The 21370-nt window shown below is 39.7% G+C and overlaps 1 protein-coding gene across 2 annotated transcripts in view; it reads left to right on the forward strand.

Annotated features, from left to right (window-relative positions):
• Nucleotides 1–211: 211 nt before the first annotated feature.
• The window catches only part of gga3a (golgi associated, gamma adaptin ear containing, ARF binding protein 3a), a 42923-nt gene continuing 21764 nt past the window's right edge, over nt 212–21370 (forward strand). For both annotated transcript variants that reach the window (XM_034187842.1, XM_034187843.1), the window contains exons 1-7: nt 212–264; nt 6687–6771; nt 6942–7017; nt 7100–7198; nt 7282–7405; nt 7573–7673; nt 19249–19329. In XM_034187842.1, the coding sequence (XP_034043733.1) occupies nt 216–264; nt 6687–6771; nt 6942–7017; nt 7100–7198; nt 7282–7405; nt 7573–7673; nt 19249–19329 (615 nt within the window). In that variant the 5' untranslated portion in view covers nt 212–215. The remainder of the gene's footprint in view (nt 265–6686; nt 6772–6941; nt 7018–7099; nt 7199–7281; nt 7406–7572; nt 7674–19248; nt 19330–21370) is intronic.

A 21370-nucleotide genomic window follows, 5' to 3' on the forward strand; every position in this document is an offset into this window, starting at 1 on the left:
GAGGAGAATTATCGGGAAGAGGTTTAAAAAGAATCCTTGATTGTGGAGGAAGTGATGTGAATAAGAAAGTCGGTACTTTTTTTTTTTACTTTCTGGGGCGGAAAATCTACTGGTAGTGGACAAAGGTGGATCAGACGACCCCCGGTAGATGGCAGTAAAGCAACTTCTTGGATGGCAGCTGCCGTAAATCCTCACAGAAGAAGAAGAAAATGAAAATGCGTGTAAATATGGCGGACGATGGCGAGTCGCTGGAGTCGTGGCTCAGTAAGTACACGTTTAAACATTTAATAACACGTATTTCACCACATTACAACTGTGTACTTATATACTACATGAATGCAGGCGTCTGACATTTTACTTCAGTTTGGACGGCATCGACGTTAGTTGTAATTTGTAGACATGAGCAGCTGCTGGGTCTTTAGCTTTGATTGTTTTACTTTTCCAACATGAAGACACTCAAAGATTAAAAGTGACGTGAGTGTTCGAGCTTTTTTGCATGGATTTTTGTATTATAGCAAACACTGAGGAGCTAATGTGCACAAATTCAAACTGTCTGATAACCTGTTGTAATCTGAAACGTGAATAAACAAATGAAGATAAGTTAGAAAAACTTGGGCTAGTTTTTCCCCAGTGCCACTTTTTTTATTTATTTATGATTAAAATATTGTGTATTGTATAAAATGGTACAATAACAATATTTTCATTTTGGTCTAAAAGAAAATACATGATCAATGAGCACAAAAAATTGAATGTACAATAATAGCCCGTGAAACGTAGTAAAGTTGTCAAATACAATATAAATGTGCAATTGTAATCATAAGAGTTCAAACTGAATAAAAGCAGAAGACTCCTGAAAACTAACTGTTGAATAAAAATTGGTTAACCAAGACATGAACTTGGGTTTGCGCCCAAGATTATGTATATGACTCAGTAGACTATTCTGTAACAAATTACTGGCATAACAGAATTAGCATTTACTGTGGCACTTTATGGAGGGTATTTGGCGTGATGTGTTAATGGATTTACTTCTGACTGAATGACAATTATGTATAGGTTGGAAGTGGGTCAAAGGGTGATATGAGGCTTTGCCATTAACAGTGGTCAGTCATTCATGCGTTTTCTGTACCTGCTTACTGAATCTACAGTCATGGAGGAGCTGGAGCCTATCCCAGCAGTCACAGGGAATGAGGCAGGGTACACCCTGGGCAAGACGCCCATCTATCACAGGGCCACATATAGACAGACAAACTGATTCATACCCACACGCACATTGGGCCAATGTTGCGCACTTGTGGCATACATTTACGGCGTAAACTTGAAATACACCAAAGTCGCCGTGACATGTATCAAGCATTGCGCACCTGCTCATTTCTGGCGTACGCCTGACGTGATCTTGATAAATGCGGCGGGTGGAAACGATCGTAATTATAATAAACACGCCCATAAATATTCAGACTCTGCTTCAGACACACCCTCATTTTACGACATAGAAGCCGGAAAGACGGTAATGAAAAAGAACTCCACCAATCACGACGCGTGCCAATAGAGCGTCAAAAGCGGCCGTCGTATTAATTGTTTTGTAGTATATAATCAATAAAGTGTTACAGTGGTCCCTCATTAATCGCTGGAGTTACGTTGTAAAAAATAGCCCGTAATACGCGAAACCGCGATGTAGTCAGCATTATTTTTTACAATTATTATAGACGTTTCACAGCTGTAAAACCCCTCACTACACAGTTTATACACTTTCTCAATCAGGCATGAACATTTTCTCACTTTTCTCTCGTGTGTAAACACTCATAAAGTTCAAACCTTAGTACGAAAATAATACCAAACATTTTTCAGGCCCAAACATTTGTTTGAGAGATAAAAATAGAATGTTTTCCTTTAAATAATTATGATGGCATTTAGAACTAACAAATTAATTTTAACGATCAACGAACGAGGTCGGACACATAAGAAATTATTAATAGTGACTCACCAGTATGTCACAGATCGCTCCTCTGCGTCCTGACACCGCGCCTTCTTCCACTCATATCTCGCTGCAGCAGGTGTTTGTTTCCGTGTGACAAACACAGTTATGAGTAGTTGTTGGCGCTCTTTTTTCTTCTGGGCAACAAGATTCTTATAAACAGATACGCAGAACACAGAACCCTGTAAAAAAAAAAAAAAAAAAGGCATGCAAAATTGGACTAAATACTGCGCGAGACTCCGAGGCCACGACAGGTGAACAGCGTTATAGCGAGGGACCACTGTATTCTCTTTTCACATGTCAATAATTCTTGACATGTGGATATTTGCTAGCTCAATTAATAAGACACGCCTAATCTGTCAGATTCTTTATTTTTTAAATGTATTTCTGTATTTATTTTATTGTGACAACCGAATGGAGACGACAAAACCTGATTGCAGCACGAGCGAATTAAGGGAATGACAAAACTACAGTTATTATCAATTTCATTGTCTAAAACGATCACACCACATGAAGTTAAGCTCAGCGCTGCTCTGGCTCCAGGCTGGAAGTCTGGAGAAAAAGGCGAGCAGCGCTGTCTTTGCAGTCAGCGCTGTAGCCACGGATCGTGCTCCATAACAATCCCGCAACAGCGGGATTTGTATTGATTATTATGTAGTATAATCAGGAAAGTGTTATTTATGTAACATATGCATTGATTTGTATAATGGCACTGTTTATCATGTTGATCATCTTCATTTTTATGTGGATTCCAGCGCTGGTTCATTTTGGTGTATAATTTACGCCACCTCTCGATCTGGTGTATATTTTCAGCGCAGAGTACGCCAACGACCACATTGATAAATGCCAAGTAGCGCAGCCGTTTTGGCGTACACCCCATATACGCTCAAATATCGCCATACGCAACGTTGATACATGAGGCCCATTGTCAATTTAGAGTCACCAGTTCTCCTAACCTGCATGTCTTTGGAAGTGAGAGGAAGCCAGAGGGAGGGAACCCACGTGAACACGTGGAGAACATGCAAACTTCTCACAGAAAGGACCAGGTGGGAAGCGATCTCTTGACCTTCCTGCTGTGAGGCATCAGTGCTAACTACGAAACCACCGTACCACCCATTCACAATTTTATGGACTGCATTTAGTTTGAGTTGGTTAACATGCAATTCGACAGGTAACATTGACCAATTCGAACTCATGAGCGCAAGTATGAGTCGAGGTTTAAATCTTAAAGCTTCAGCTTGTTGGGATTAAGGATTGCTGTTGTGGTTGAACTGACAAAAGTTGAGAAACCAGTTGTCTCACTTTGCCCAAGTAGATAGATAGATAGAGACTTTATTTGCTGTTTGTGCTCGCACGCAAGTTTTGGATACATTGGAATTCTTTTGCAGAGTTCTCAAGTAAACAAATATAAAGGTTCAAAAGGATAAAAAGGATACCTGGTGCCTGATTTAAAAACTCTTATAAAATCTGAATAAAGGCATTTTTTTGGAATAGTTAAACATGATTCGCTTAAAGTGTGCGTCCTTTCACTTTATCTGTGAAGGTGGAGAGCAGTCAGTGGACCATACCGTGTTTTTTTTTAAATATACAAACACACTGTTTCACTTTAAATGTGCAATAAGTCCGTTAGATGGTCAGCGCTGACCCTCTTTCTCTTAAAAGGTTTTATTTTACTCAGTGTGTGGCTTTGTAAAGTTGTAGCGTCTACATTGATTAGCTCTTACATTGGTTATGCGCATGCTCTATTGTCTTGTTCTTCTTTTTTGTGTGTTAATAAATACCTTAGAAATGCATCATATGTTATTATCAATTTCATACTCTGTAAACCCATGTTAATACATTGTTGCATTTATGCTAGGTGTTATGTGAGGTTCAGATTGATGACGGTCAGCAAGTTTGCACTGGGTCCATATGTTCCTGATATCTGCACAGTAATTCACTGTGTTCCATTTAAGTTATTTGTCTGCACCAAAAGTATATCTTGTAAAAGCCAGCGTCTTTCATTACCAGGCAGCGGTTCCACTAACACAAGTCCCTGCTTTTACGTCTTTAAAATTTGACCTAGTTAGCCATATGGCCTAAACATGACATGGCATTTTTTGATCACATAAGCACACATACTTCTTCATCACTGATGTCAATGGATGTCTATAAAACCTTACTGTAAACTGTGTTCGGGGTCTCTTTCCTGAATGAGCTCCTGCGTGACCTTGGGACGGTGAGAACCCCAGATCTGAATTAAACTGTCCTTTTGTAACAGTCTTGTTGATTCAGGACAGACCCAAAGAACTCGGGGTCTAACATGTGGGAGTATTACAGCGCCACATACAGGCCTGACGTATGTACTACAGCATTAAACAAAGCCTTGAGGCAAAGAATTTGCCTTGAACACTTTTTGTAATCGAATTATTCGAGTGACTCAGTTAATTGTTTCAGCCCTATGGTCAACAGTTTCCAGCACTATGGAGCTGAGATGACTAAGCACTAGCTTTTCCAGACATTTCCTGGCAACTGATGTGCATGCCACTGGTCTGAAGTCATTCAGAGTGGATGCATCTGGTTTCTTAGGTATGGGAATGATAATAGAGGATGTGAAGATATGTGGGACTACTGACTTTGCAAGAGAGGCGTTGAAGATATCTGTGTGCACACCTGCTAGTTGTTCTGCACAGGCCTTTAGGAGTCTGGGTGAGACACCGTCTGGACCTGCTGCTTTCCAGGGGTTCACCTGTTTCAAAGCCCTCAGGACCGGATTGTGTGACATCTGAATGACAGAGTCGTTGGTGTTACAGAGGAGTTTTGTGGGAGAGTCCATGTTAAGTCTGTCAAATCTGGCATCAAGATTGAGACTGTTGAGACAGTCTGGAAGGGTGTTGTCTCTGATCTCCATGTCAGTTTCTCATATAGTTAGTGACTGATTGGATTACCTGCCACATACTGTGCGCCTTGTTCTCTAGGTAGAAGCCTTCAAGATTTTGCGAATATGCCCTTTTAGCTGCTCTGATGGTTTTCGCAGCTTGTAATGGGCCCACTTTTATTTTTCACTGTCTCCTGACTTGTAAGCCACATGTCTCTTCCTGATTTCTCTTGCAGAGATCTGCATTAAACCATGGTTTTTGATTTGGGAAAACATGGACAGTTTTGGAGGGGACACAGATGGACATGCACCAGCTGATGTAATTGCTAACTGTATTTGTGTATACTGGCTGTGGCTTCTTTGAATACTGTCATATCTGTTAGCTCTAAACAGTTTGCTAGAATCTAGAAATAAAACTATGGATGGGCCACATCTGATCCATTATCGGTATCTGGTCTGACATTGAGGATATTCATGTATTGGACATCAGACGAACAGGACCAATCAACTTACTGCGATCCACGTTCTCGCCTGAGCCTACTTTGCTTCGTAATCACCAGGGTGGCGAATATAAAAATGACGTTAAAAATTCTAGCAGTAGTAATGCCAAAAACTATGATTTCTGTCCATTTTTGATGAGCAGAAACGCATGTTTGCGCTGCACTCGGAGTTCCATTTTCAAAAACACTGCAGCTGGGTAATTCCATGAAATGAAACCGACCTCTTACGTGAGTTACAGACGGCGAGATGGTGCAAGATTCACAACTGCAAAACACTATATGGTTATTAGTTTGGCCAGATTTTTACATTTGAAGTTTTGGTTTGACATATGTTCTTACTACATGTATCCCTAGAAAGGTTGTGCATGTAGCGGGAGTGGAAATAGTTTCCCAGCTTTCCTAAACCTTTTAAACCCAGAGATGCATTAAAGGGTGTAAGTTGGTGTAAAATCGTCAATAATTCGATTTCATCTTTTCCTAAAGCAAATCAGCAAAATATTTCAGAAAACATGTTTTTATCTGCAAGTCATGCTAATCAATCAGATGTAATGTCCGTTATGTAACGTTGATCACATGGAATTTAGTGCCTCGCCATTTGTTCTGTACTGCAGTCAGTATGTTAGCAAGCCTACTCCCCCTGTACTTGGAGTTCACTATTATGAATCGTTGTTAGTTTTCAGAGAATTTTGAAATAAACTTTGAGGAAATTTTCATGTCTTTTTCTTGTAATTTCTGTCATACTCATATTTTTGTTTTCTTAAAAAAAAAATTAAAATAAACATAACATGAAAATTTATGCATTCATCTCTGTCCAACGCAGAACAGTTCTCATGTGATCAGATGTGGTTGTCATCCACTGAAGTTCACTTCTTTTCACTTGTCATACTTGCAGCAGAAATAGAATGAAACGTATGTCTCCCGGAGCTTCAAAGTCTTGCTCTGCCAGACGCATGCACATGGAAAATAATGAAAGTCCCTAACAATCTAAAGTTTATTAATACATAGAAACATGTAAATGTGGCTATTTTTTATTTGCTAGAATACATGCTATTTGTATATGCTATAAATCAGATTGATTTAATCATCATAATGTATCCACCCTGGAAAAGTTCTTTTTTATGACTTGCATTTTTTTTTTCTTCCAATGAACAGATAACATCAAAAACAACAAGAAATACAGAATATTTTCTTCCCCAATATAGAACAAAAGGTTTTTATATTAATTGTTTATTTTGTGCTGTGTTGTCAAACCTTTGAAGAAGTTGTTTAGGTTGGCCTCTTTAATATTTGAAATGACCCCTCTGGGCTGATTTTTGACTTTATTGTTCCTTTTTTTTTTTTTTTTTTTTTTTTGCAGACAAAGCAACTAACCCTTCTAACAGACAGGAAGACTGGGAGTATATTATGGGATTCTGTGACCAAGTCAATAAGGAGTTAGAAGGGTACATTGCTGTTTTCACAATTCTGTGTCTCATTTTCTTGGATCAGAAGCGTCTAATGTTATTTGATGTTTTTATTGTGGTCCATATAAAGATCCTCTTTTAAAATCTTCCTGTTTGTGTCTGTGTTACTGAAGTTATATTGGATTATATTTATCTGTTTTGTTTTTTAGTCCACAAATATCTGTTCGACTTTTGGCTCATAAGGTTCAGTCTCCCCAGGAATGGGAGGCGATGCAAGCATTGACGGTGTGTAGCATACGACTGTTTGTAATCACTATTATACAGTCATGTACATTTCAAAGACTAATATTTGTAGTTTTCTTTTTAGGTTCTTGAGGCTTGCATGAGGAACTGTGGACGAAGGTTCCACAATGAAATTGGAAAGTTTAGGTTTCTAAATGAACTGATTAAAGTAGTATCACCAAGAGTAAGTGCCATAAATATGTAGGAATATGTTGACTGGAGTTGGTGTTTTATGTCTTTTTTAAGCTATACATAATTATTTTTCAGTACCTTGGCGACAAAGTACCAGAGAAGGTAAAGACAAAAGTGATCGAGATGCTGTACACTTGGTCAGTGTCTCTGCCTGATGAGACAAAGATCTGTGAAGCATATCAGATGCTAAAGAATCAAGGTTAGACATCATGCCAAGACAACCACTGACACAGAACTCTGACAATTAATACTGTTAGATTGAAATTTGCAGGTTATAACATCACAATGTGAATGCAGGACAGTTACATCCCTAAAAATGTAAATTAAAATCTGACTACTAGTAGTTGTCTGTTATTTTTATTTTAGGTATTATTTCAGTTGACCCAGATGTTCCTCTTGATGCCACACTAAGGTCATCACCTGCGCAGCCCAGGAATCCCGTATTTGATGATGAGAGGAAGAGCAAGGTAAGAAGAAATACATTTTTGTGATTGTTTGAAAGCTGCAACAAATGCACAATGTATGCAAATGTTGGAGCAAATTGCATATTTTTAAACATCAAATCCACATAAATTATTTCAGTATTTTTGGGGGGAATATTTAAAAAATATGCTCCTCAAACTTTATGTTGAAAGAAATCTTTCTAACATGTCCCAAATTAAATAAAATCTAAAACATAAAATTATGGATTGTATGAGAAAATGCATTCTTTGTAATACGGTGCAAATGTTTTTAGAAAATAGTGAAAAGTTACTAAATATCTGGGCCTGTATCTGCGAAGCAAGTCAGTCATCTCAAAGAGCTCCCAACTTAGCGTAAAATTTCTTGGCAAGGAATCGTAGCCTGGTGTCTGAGAGCAACTCTAAGCAAGGAGGGGACAGAAATGCCTATCTTTGTGAGGAGGTGGGGTTGACCCTGATTGTTTGTCACAAAATGGGAAGGAGAAATAAAAAACGAATGCACTCTGCACTCCTAGTTATGAATGGACAGTGAAATCAGCCGATCATATAACCTGAGCTGCATTATGAAATATGTAATCGTGAAAATAATTTAATGTCATGATGATGAAACTCAACAAAACTAAATGAATTGTTACACAGCTTGAAAATGTTTGAATGTACCTCATTTGCATGCCGATTATCTATATATTAAGTGCCTGTGTGGTTTATTTAGTAAGTTCAATGTAAGTACATAATATAATTGTAAATTCATTAAAAATACATACATGACACAAGAAAGTGAAAACACTTGTTTCCATTGTGGTTCATTTAAATATCAAGTGACAAAATAGAAGTAATAATAAAATAACAATATTAATAATAATAAAATAATTATAATATTAACAGTGTGTATATGATAACAACAACCTAAACAAAAACATAACATAATTAACAGGAAAATAAGGGTTGAGTTCTTATAAAAACTGCTGAGGTCAAAGGTTCTAAAACCATTCTGGACTCGCACGCCATTTTGACTCATTATAAACACTTTGCATAATTTATTGCCACCCTTGAAAAATGTCAGCTACCTATTTTTAAACACTACTCAGTCTAGAGCCCATGGATCCCCACGGGGAACACACTAGTTATATTGATTAGCTTATTTTTATGTTTACTGTCCATGCTTGTTGCACACAAGTGGCAAGTGTGAGAAGCGCTGGAACGTGCTGTAATCCAAAGTGAGAGCAGAGATTGCAGCACACAAGTGAAGTTCGTCTCAAACAGGTGAGTTTAGGCTCTGGCTGCTGACATCGCTTACTTTGATATTAATAATCGTATGAATGTTAAAGAGTATATAACACTATGTAACACAATTTTTGTTCCTGGCTTCTAAGTGTTATATTTCAACTGCTTATGTCAAAAGTCTATGGAAAAATGACTACATTCAGCACAAACTTTGATTTTATTTTTTTTTTATGTTCTAGAAAGTTCTAAAAGTTTCTTGAAATTTCTAGATAGTTCTAGAAACTTCTAGCAGTTACAGAATATTCTAGAAGACTACTCAGTAGTAGTGAAGGCAAATTGAGAATATTCTTGAAAACAGACAAATTTCAAAATATCATTGTCCTAATCACAGAAGCAAAGTTTCTGTGGAATAACAGCTATTTTCTATTTATTTAAGGCATAACAGGTTAGGAAAACACACTGTGTACCCAGGAACAAAACAAAAATAAAAATTTGTTACATAGTGTAATAGAATGGCCTTTATTGTCAGTATACAAAATGTACAATGGAGAAAGTAAAAAGCAAAATGTATGATATCTTACAGCACAGTGCAATGAAAATCTATATGTACAAATATATATATATATATATATACACACAAATTTGCATTTACATGCAATCTACATTTTTCCCGTATCGCAATGTTGTGATGACCTTGTTGACCACCAAAATGTGAATCAGTTGTACATTGTGAATTATCTGCAAACCATTAATGAAAATTTATGCAAACCTTGAATATCCGCGAACCGTTAACAATTTAACTGTAAACCATGAATAAAATAGCCCACAAAACGTGAACGCAGGTCTCGCAAAACGTGAATATCATTCATGATATATTTATTTTCTTTCAGTTTAAGTAGTTTATGGAGTTCAGTTTACGGATCAATTACTTCAGGAAATCTTGATCGCAAACCCTATCTCCACAAAAATATATATATTTTTAGGGTGGGTCACTACAGCCGGTGAGGCGGAGAGGGGAGCCCTGAGTGCGCTCTCGCTTCTGGCGTCAAGTGCCTGGCCCCGCTGGGTGTGACCTGTTCAGAAGACAGTGGCAGGTGGGGAGTTTGACTGAGGCGGTCACCTGTCAAATGGTAACGCAGGTGTCAGGGAGGACAGAAACCTCCCTTGGAGCAGAAGGCAAAAGCTTGCTTGATCTTGATTTTCAGTGTGAATACAGACCATGAAAGCGGGGCTTCACGATCCTTCTGACTTCTTGGGTTTTAAGCAGGAGGTGTGAGAAAAGTTACCACAGGGATAACTGGTTTGTGGCGGACAAGCATTCATAGTGACGTCACTTTTTGATCCTTCGATGTTGGCTCTTCCTGTCATCGTGAAGCAGAATTCACCAAGCATCGGCTTGTTCACACAGCCACCATGCACACGAGTCAAGGAGTGGCACAAAGCCCCATGATGTAACGAAAGTGAGAGGTACGCAGTCATAATCCCACAGATGGTAGCTTCACACCATTGGCTCCTCAGCCAAGTACATACATCAAATTGCGAAGAAATTCCCGTTTTGCGAATCCTGCGTTCATTTTTCAGGAGATAATTTTTCAGTATTCACGGTTTGTGGACAATTCATGATTTGCAGCTGGTTCATGTTTTGGGGTTAACAACCTTTATGTCAGGCATGTACTACGCTGGGTGGGAAAAGTAAACTCATTCATGAAGAGGTCAACCACAAACATTATCTCTGCACAATCAAGCCGGTAGAGCGTTACTGAATCGCTGCCATTCATTCAACATAGAGGGAATATTTCTCCTTCCTCTCTATCTTTTCCACCATCTTCTCTGTTTAAAACACTCTTAGGCTTCCTAAAGGTCTCCTCCCACCTCTTAACAGTTTGGCACCATAGAAGCTCTCTTATGGCCTTAGTTGCTTTTTGAACAACATTTATCTTACCAAGGGAAAATTCTAAGAAATGTCTAAGAATTCAAGTAATTCTAAGATTTTCCTTAGAATAATGTCACTAGGAGGAGCTACTTTTAACCTTAGGGTGCTTCGTGGATACGGGCCCTGATATTTATAAATGGATATAAGTGAATAAATGTGACCGCTTGTTACATTTTGAAAAGCAAAGCCTTACATTGAATTGATAAAATTAAATAAATTATTTTTAATTGAGTGATAATCTGCCATTGGTCCGTGCACCTACAAACATGATAGGGCCACTCTAGCAAGTGCAAAGCACACCATCATGGGGATACTGTATCAGTGAGAAAAGTATATTCTGCTTGATTACAACATCCTGGGTCTGACCGTCAGCATTCTTCAAAGTCAAATGCAGTGGTGTATTTTGTAAGACCTCATACAGTGCATCCAGAAAGTAGTCACAGAGATTCATTGTTTTCCACATTTTATGTTACAGCCTTATGCCAAAATGGATGAAATTCTTTTTTTTTCCTCCTCAAACTTCAACACACAATACCCCATAATGACAATGTGATGTATTTATGTATTTTTTTTTTTTAATATTTTAAAATAAAAAAGTAAGAAGTCACTTGTGCATAAATATTCACACCCTTTGCTCAACACTTTGTTGATGCACCTTTGGCAGCAATTACAGCCTCAAGTCTCAATTGGTATTGAATGAAGTACTGTGAAATTCTATCACATAATGTGAGAGTGCCATTGACTAACATTTGACAGTTTTTATTGCTTAAGTCTTTTTGCTACTTGAACATTAATCACTATAGCTTACCTTTTTACCTTGTCCTGTTCACATAAGTTGTGAAATGTGGTTCATTAAACAGTTTGCAAGGAAAAAAGACCCAAGTTAAGGCACCTTGACACTTGCACAAATTTGATTCCTGCAATCTGGCATGCCAGTGAATAAACTCACTGTAAACTGCACGTGAGCCAGTGTGCAAAGAAAACTTTGAAATGTTCTAAACTTGTGGCACCCATTCATTTTGTGAACTAGTCCTGAACGTTGCCCAACTTCATTTCATATAAATGAAATAAATTGAATTGAACCTATTCAAAAACGCTGTGTGTCAATGCGCCTCATTGCCACAGCACATCTGAACGATTATGACAAGATGTTATAAACATAATTTTACAAATACATTATCAAAGCTATAAGAAGGAATGAAAATGCAACTGTTTTACCAATCCATTACTATATATATAAACAATTCCCTTTCAGACGATTCCAAATGCATTCTCCACTGCATGATGTGCATGAGAGAAGCTGAAGTTGCAGATAATTTCTCTATGATTCTGGGAGCAATGAGAGATGGTTTCATCTGCCAAGTTCTGAGAGCAAATGCATCACTGGCTATGAAATGATTATTTTATATAATGTGGTATCAAACACAGGACAAAGTGTGGCATCCAGTGGGACAAAGCGGGTCTCATTGGCAAGACAAATTGCACAGCAGTGCAGGGATCAAATTCGTGAAAGTGTCAAGGTAGCTTTAGAAAAATTTTCCAGGGAAGCTTCCCCCCCAAGATCCCCCTACCTTCCTCTTTTTACCTCCGCCAAGGAGGTTATGTTTTTGGTCGCATTTGTTTGTCTGTCTGTTTGTCAGCAGGATAACTCAAAACGTTTTGAACGGATTTTGATGAAATTTTGTGGAGTGGTTGGAAATGACAAGAGGAACAAATGATTAAATTTTAGTGGTGATCCAGATCACGATCCGGATCCAGATGCTAATGCGTTAGCATGTCTATGGCATTTTCAATGTTAAAAGTTAGCATTAATCAGTTGCAGCTGTTATCACGTTCGGGTGCATTTGTTTTCAAATTGTAATATTTCTTAAATTTATTTTTGTTTATATATTAATAATCTAATGATTAGTATATACAATTTTAGAGAAAGAGACAAAAAGAAATAGATCACTGTGCCAAGGAGGGAATCTTTAGGGTCAGTGACCCTTTGGCCTTGTTTAGAGAAGTGTTTCATAAATGTTAAAAAATTCATATATTTGCAGTTTAGTTGAATAATAAATTGAATTTTGTCTCTTATTTGTTTTTGTCTATAAGCACATGCAATATCAATATCAGTGCTCAGATGACAGTAGCTTCTGGGAAAGGTGCAAGTTGCAATAAACTGTGATGCCAAGCGCTAAGGATACATGCTATCCAGTCACAGCAGATGAAACTTTTTTTACTACTGAGCAAACATCATTGTTAGACTTTTTTAGGTTCAATGATTCCACGGCGTGTAGATGTTATGGCGTCAGTGACCCCGTGGCCTTGGCAGAAGTTTGCACTCTGAGTGCTTCTAGTTTTTTTTTTTTTTTTTTTTTCATTTCAATAGACAGTTGTTACATTTTGAGTGGTATGTGGGGACCTGATGCCCTCTACAGCATGGATATTCGACGGGTCGGGCCAGACCAGTCACATCAGCACAGTGCTCAGCCACTTAAAAATCTTTTTTTTTTCTTTCTTTTTTTTTGTCAGTGGATCATGAATGAGATTTATTATTATCCAAGCAAAAAGCTGAATGGCAGATCGCTGTGAATAAATTGAGCACTTTGCCACTAATAAACCTTTTTCAGCTTTTAAAATAGTGATTTTTTTTGTTTTCTTTTTGTCTGTGGTGGGACAAAGCGACAGCAGCACGGAAAACGCACCCGGAGCACCGTATTACAGCGAGAGACTTCTTCAAAAACACTGCATTTATTCACAAACAATTTTTACAATAAGGAAACAAGGTATTGCCAAAACAGGGATGTCTTTTTGGGCACCAGTGTGTCTGTGATGATCAGTCCGGATGAAAGGAGGCAATAACAGGTCACATTAAAAGACATTATTTACTTTGTGTGCGCAGGTCTGCTTCACATGAGGCAAACATCCATTTTTGTTAATTAAAAAGAATGAAAACACACAATCTAATGGCTTTATTACTGTTTGTGGGGATTTGTTTCGATGGAAAGAACATTTTTAACACAACCATTGAACCAAACTTTAATGCCCTCTAGATCCAAGACCAGTGGCCACTGATACAGAAACTTTGATTTATAATAAATTTAGAAGTTGTCTGAGAGCTGCTGGGGATAGACAAGGACAAGCCGAGTGACCCCAAGACCTCTGAACGCAGGGACAAAATCTGAGAGGTGAGGTCAAGTTTACATGCCTACAGTGCGCCTTTTATTGGTTCTAAAGACCTGAAAAATATTGAGTTGGTGCTTTTTTTATGACTACTGGAGCAGTATGCTTGAATGTTTTTATTGAACAAATGGAACATTACGTTTTATAGTATTCCGCAATTTGCCTCAGAACGCTGAGAGTCCGTAGTTTTTCCAGCTTTCCTCCCAAACTTAGCTATCATTTGTGTGAAGCACCTTTCAGTCAAGACATTAATTATAGTTTCACACAAGCTGTTTTTATTGTTGTAATATTGAATGATGACAAAATGTGCGCACAGTGTGTACAGAATTACAGCTGCCATCGGAAATGTTTTCTATTAAATATTGTTATTGTTCAGATTGTCACATCTGGTACACATTTAAGGGACATTGTCCACCCTTCTTTGGGCAAGTTATGGGCATTTGTTGTAGTGTTACCCATAGATTCAGCATGCCTGAGACTCGCGCAATAGCACAAACTGTTGTGACGATCCCATCTGCTGTGTTCACAGCTGGATGCCATTCTTTGTTCTACCAGCTGCCACGTGCTCTGTGCTGGACACTGAGAATATAAAATAATTATTTTGTGGCGGGTTAATCATTTTTTCTGCAAATTGGCCGTTGAAAACGACTCTAATCACTTCCTGAATCACAGAGGAGGCTGCAGCCAGAGCCGTGCGTGCGCACGCCTAACAAGCTGCAGAAAGCATTTTGAGCCATCTAAAAAGGTAATTATTTTACTTATTTACATTGTCATGGCTTGATAAAACAATTGCGTGTTTTTTCCTTCTTGTGTGCAGTTGTTAAAGTATGTTTAGAACAGATTTAACTTCTTGTTATAATCCTTCAACCATGCTGCGCTCTGATGCCATCCGCTGACGTCACCACTCACCCTGTGCACTGCTTGTTTACTACACTTGACGAGCTGCACGTACTGTTGGAGATTAGATCACACCACATAGCATGACATTGGTGCATGAAAGATTTTTTGAACATTTCAAAATTCTCTGTGCGCAGTAGCACACACCGGCGCCGCTCTGGTGTCCTGTCTGCACCCGTTAAAGATGAGTTTACTCTCCAGCAGGACACTTCACGACACAGGTAGTGCTGTTGCATGAATCCAAAACATGCTTGTGTCAGCGCACCTTAAGAGTGCCTTCGGCGTTCTTCACAGAATTCTGCCTGAAGCAGGGGCTGGGCGCATGCCCAATCACAGTGCATGCCCAACTGAAAAGGGCAGTCAAACAAACATATTTACATTTCTTAGACCACCCATTTCAATAAATTGTCTGCTTTCATCACAAATAAAAAATAAATCACAAATAACTGACCTGTTTGTCTGTTTTTGTCCTGTACAAATCCTTTTCTCACTCATTAAATGTGCTTCTTGTCAGCTGATGTCTGTCAGGCTCGTCGGAAAGTTATGTGCATGCTGAAAACTTTGAGCAGACATCAGAGAACTTTCCTGATGGTTGTTCATTTTTGTCCTGTCCTTGTTCATAGCTTACCAATGAACGTCCAGTCAATATTAGGCAGCTTTCACACATCAGCAGCAGAATAATCCTTCACAACAGAACTCCGTTTGCAGCGGCAGACTGCAGGGAGATGACATAAGGCGCAGTCATTTTTCAGTAACCACATAGACAGTGTAATAATTTACTGAACATTTTGCACAGTGTTACTTTAAAACAGGAAACCCAGGCTCAGATGACAGCTTAAAAAGAAGTTCCTACCTGTCTACAAGCAGATGACTGCATTTGAATAATCCGTTTCTTGGTGTCTGTTATTCTCCTCCTTAAAGAAACATCCATTTGCTACAGGAGGAGTAATTTTCCCATTAGCCTCTCATCGAAAACATTGGAATATCGAGACTGCTGCTAACTACCGGCATGGGAAGGCGGCTTTATGTGTGTTTGTCTTCTTTTTGTGCCCAGAAGCACTGAAACAACCACATTGAAGCCAGAGGGTCATAACTTTCACAAAACTATACATTGTCCCAAAACACTTCCTGTTTCTTGCACAACAGTCTTTCAAAATAAGACCACATTTCAACATAATATTACCAGCACAAACTGAAGTCATCACAGATCAGATGCAGAAGGCATGAGAAAAACATTGTGAAAACTAATTTTTTGCTTTTTGCTATGTGTTGGGCTCATGAAATAAATATGTTTTAGGTGGGTGTTTTTTAAGCTTTATATATATATATATATATATATATATATATATATATATATATATATACTCGTGTGTATATACGAGGTCTGTCAAAGCAACGGTCCTTTTTATTTTTTTCAAAAACTATATGGATTTCATTCATATGTTTTTACGTCAGACATGCTTGAACCCTCGTGCGCATGCGTGAGTTTTTCCACGCCTGTCGGTGACGTCATTCGCCTGTGAGCACTCCTTGTGGGAGGAGTCGTCCAGCCCCTCGTCGGAATTCCTTTGTCTGAGAAGTTGCTGAGCGACTGGCGCATTGTTTGATCAAAATTTTTTCTAAACCTGTGAGACACATCGAAGTGGACACGGTTCGAAAAATTAAGCTGGTTTTCAGTGAAAATTTTAACGGCTGATGAGAGATTTTGAGGTGAGACTGTCGCTTTAAGGACTTCCCACGGTGCGAGACGTCGCGCAGCGCTCTCAGGCGGCGTCATCAGCCTGTTCAAGCTGAAAACCTCCACATTGATCCAGGACGTCGTGAGAGAACAGAGAAGTTTCAGAAGAAGTCGGTTTCAGCATTTTATCCGGATATTCCACTGTTAAAGGAGATTTTTTTAATGAAAGACGTGCGGACGGGTCCGCGCGTCGGGACGCAGCCGCCGCGACGGTCCGCCACAGGAAAAACACCTCTTTTGAAAGCCTTAAGGACAAGTTGGAACATGTCCTGCCTGTTAAACAATTTCTCATATACTCACTCCACTGAAAGCCATCAAAAGCCGCCTGGATTTTACAAATGGTTATCAACACGGAGGTGTTTTTCCTGTGCCGCCGCACCGCGTCGGCTGCGTCCCGACGCGCGGACCCGTCCGCACGTCTTTCATTAAAAAAATCTCCTTTAACAGTGGAATATCCGGATAAAATGCTGAAACCGACTTCTTCTGAAACTTCTCTGTTCTCTCACGACGTCCTGGATCAATAGAGCCTGAAATGTGGAGGTTTTCAGCTTGAACAGGCTGATGACGCCGCCTGAGAGCGTTGCGCGACGTCTCGCACCGTGAAAAGTCCTTAAAGCGACAGAATCACCTTAAAATCTCTCATCAGCCGTTAAAATTTTCACTGAAAACCAGCTTAATTTTTCGAACCGTGTCCACTTCGATGTGTCTCACAGGTTTAGAAAAAATTTTGATCAAACAACGCGCCAGTGTCTCAGCAACTTCTCAGACAAAGGAATTCCGACGAGGGGCTGGACGACTCCTCCCACAAGGAGTGCTCACAGGCGAATGACGTCACCGACAGGCGTGGAAAAACTCACGCATGCGCACGAGGGTTCAAGCATGTCTGACGTAAAAACATATGAATGAAATCCATATAGTTTTTGAAAAAAATAAAAAGGACCGTTACTTTATTGACAGCCCTCGTATACATATATGAGGTCTATTAGAAAAGTATCCGACGTTATTTTTTTCAAAAACCATATGAATTTGAATCATGTGTGATTGCGTCAGCCAAGCTTGAACCTTCGTGCGCATGCGTGAGTTTTTTCACGCCTGTAGTTGCGTCATTCGCCTGTGAGCAGGCTTTGAGTGAGGAGTGGTCCACCCCTCTCGTCATTATTTTCATCGTTTAGGAATGGCTCAGAGACTGCCGCTTTGCTTGATCAAAATTTTTTCAGAAACTGTGAGGGACATCAAAGTGGACACCATTCGAGAAATTCAGATGGTTTTTGGTGAAAATGTTATGGGCTTCAAAGAGATTACGGAGTGTTACTGTTGCTTTAAGGACAGCCCAGAGCGACTGGTGGTGCGCCGCGCTCCGAAACCGCCATCGACAGGCTGAGTGACCATTTCATTTCTAAACGGATGGCTGTATGGATCCGTGACCGTGTGCAATTTCTCTGGTTATCACAAGAGCTGGACATCAACCATTTTCCGGCAGATTTCACTTTTAACAAGAGATTTTGTCATGGAAAGCCGAGCGGAGGCTTCGCGCGTCACGATGGATTTGCTACTGGAACGAGACAAAACCACCTCCGTTTTGGTCGCATGGCGCAAAGCAACGCCGTGATGAAGCCTCACAGGACATGTTCTGGCATGTCCAGGCACATCCACAATTTCTCGGATAATCACTCGATGGAAAAACCACCGACAGCTGTCTGAACGGCATCTCAAAGCCGTCCTGTGAGACCAAAACGGAGGTGGTTTTATCTCGTTCCAGTAGCGAATCCATCGTGATGTGCAAAGCCTCCGCTCGGCTTTCCATGACAGCAGGTAACGCCGTTAAATGGCTTACGGCGGGTCCGGTGTGCACAGCATGTCTCGAGTCCAAGTGCATTTCTCACGCTGGGCTCTGCTGCATTTCTCCACTCTTTCTGGGGGGCCTGTACAATCCACAAAAAACAGATTTTGAGCTGCAAAAAAATAGTTTTCCCATTCGTTTCAATGAGTGGGTCTGAGAGGGCGACCCATAACATGTCACTGAAGTCAGGTTTTCTGACAGGCTGACATTTTGGAGTGTTTGTCAGCAGCAGATGAAATCAAGGTAATTTCCTCGTGTTTGACTAAGTTTCTCAGCGCATATGGCACCAAAAATAATACACAAGACATCAATAATTTTGTAATTCTTTATTTAATACACCTCATTTTGAATTGAATTTAAATTTATTAGGCACATATACGCTTAACAAAAATCACTTGTACACAAACAAACAAAACTCATAGACAGAGTAGTTAAAAGAAAAGAAAACAATACACCTCTTTTGACATTTCATTTACCAGAGATATGCACTTTAACTGAGTAATTTAATGAGCATTAATTATTTTTTTTTAAATGCCAGAACATTTGTGTACAAGTAAAACACTTTTTTTTTCTTTCCATTCAAATTATTTTATTTATTTATTTTGCTTTGCTGTATTTGTTTTCTTAAGCACTTCAGTGGTTCTCGCTGATGTTTAAACTGCAGTTACCCTCATATTTACTTTATTGACTGCAGTTGATATGAGTGCAGTTTGTTTCAGGATCAGGAAAATGCTTATGTTTGGAGAAGAGCTTCAGGACTTTTTGTTCTCTCATTCCTCTGCAGAGATTAGCAGAGTTACTAAGGAGCAAAAAGCCTGAAGATTTGCAGGAGGCCAATCGGCTCATCAAGAACATGGTCAAAGAGGTGGGCCAAAATAAAAATGCCACTGTTTTCATTGCACTGTGTTTTAATCTGTATTTAGTTTAGGTTTCTTTTTAGTAAAAATATTAAAAGTATGTCAATTTGTCAGTTTTTGTCCTCAAAGCCAGTGGTCCCCAACCCCCGGGCCGTGGACCGGTACCGGTCTGTGGATCATTTGGTACCGGGCCGCCGGCCGCCCAAGGAATTATTAATTACTTCCGTTGTATTTATTATCTGAGTCTGAATAATCTTTTATTTTGAAAAATCTTTTATTTTAAAAAATGACCGGATTCTCTCGGTTACATCTCTATCACTTGAGCACCAAAAATTTTACCCACAAGTAAGCAAAATGAGTAAAAAACAGGTGTCTTTGGAAAGTTTCTTTTCGAAAGGAAAAAGGCCCAGTGAAGAGACAGGTGAAGAGCCTACAACTTCCAACAAAAAGAAAGCTTTTAACAGACAATACCAGGAGTTCTGGTATGAATATGGATTTATTGCGACAGGTGATGCCCACAGACCAAGCCCGCTCTGCATAATATGCGGCGACCAGCTCTCTAAGGCAATGAAGCCTTCAAAACTGCTTTGCCACTTGGAGACCAAGCACCCTAGATTAAAAGACAAGCCCCCGGAGTGTTTTGAAAGAAAAAAACAGGAACACGAAGGATAGAAAAAAATTACTGGTGGCCACCACATCAATAAATGCGAATGCACTGAGAGCATCATACCTGGTGGCTAACCATATTGCTAAGGCTAAAAAGCCATTCGCTGTTGGTGAAGAATTGATATTGTCCTCCACTAAAGACATTTGCCGTGAACTTGTAGGAGAGGCTGCTGTTAAAAAGATAGCACAGGTGCCTCTGTCGGCTAGCACCGTGACTCGGCGCATTGAGGAAATAGCCGAAGATATTGACAAACAATTGTTGGAGAGGATTAATACATCACCGTGGTATGCACTCCAGGTTGACAAATCTACAGATGTTGACAACAAGGCAATACTACTTGTTTATGTGCAGTATCTTTATCAGGAGGATGTACATAAGGATATATTATGTGCACTATCGTTGCCAGCCAACACCACAGCTTCAGAACTGTTCAAGTCGCTGGATGGTTATATATCAGGAAAACTGAAATGGTCCTTTTGTGTCACCATATGCACAGATGGAGCTGCTGCCATGACTGGATGGCTGTTTGGCTTAACTGCTCGGATTAAGGAGGTTGCACCTGAGTGTGAATCCACGCATTGTATCATTCACAGGGAAATGCTGGCAAGCCGAAAAATGCCACCTGAATTGAACAGCGTATTGAATGATGTCGTTAAAGTTATTAACCACATCAAAGCACACACCCTTAACTCGCGCCTTTTTGAGCAGCTTTGTGAGGAGATGGACGCGGAGCACAGACCGCTTCTCTTATACACAGAAATAAGATGGTTATCCTGAGGGAAATCGCTGGCCAGTGTGTTTGAATTAAGAGAGCCACTGCAAAGATTTCTCTCAGAAAACAAGTCACCGCTGGCAGCACATTTCAGTGACGAGGAATGGTGACGAGGAATGGGTCGCCAAACTGGCTTACTTGTGCGATATATTCACCCTGCTCAATTAACTCAATCTGTCACTTCAGGGAAAAATGACAATGGTCTTCAAGTTGGTGAGATAAAGTAGCTGCATTTAAAGGCAAACTGGATTTGTGGGGACGGCGCATGAACAGAGGCATATTGGACATGTTTCAAACATTAGCGGGGATTTTGTGTGAGACTAAGCCTGAGCCTTCATTCTCCCAGCTGGTGCACAATCACCTGTCTTTGCTTTTAAAAGAGTTCGAGCACTACTTCCCAACCAGAAAGGACCCACGAACTGCCAAGGAATGGATCCATCCATCCATCCATTTTCTTCCGCTTTATCCGGAGTCGGGTCGCGGGGGCAGCAGCTCAAGCAAAGCCGCCCAGACCTCCCGATCCACACACACCTCCCCCAGCTCCTCCGAGGTGAATCCAGCATGTCTGTGCAAGAAGAAGATCAACTACTGGAGATCACAAACGACGGCG

This window comes from Thalassophryne amazonica, chromosome 15 (genome assembly GCF_902500255.1).
Source record: "Thalassophryne amazonica chromosome 15, fThaAma1.1, whole genome shotgun sequence".
Lineage (NCBI taxonomy): Eukaryota > Metazoa > Chordata > Actinopteri > Batrachoidiformes > Batrachoididae > Thalassophryne > Thalassophryne amazonica.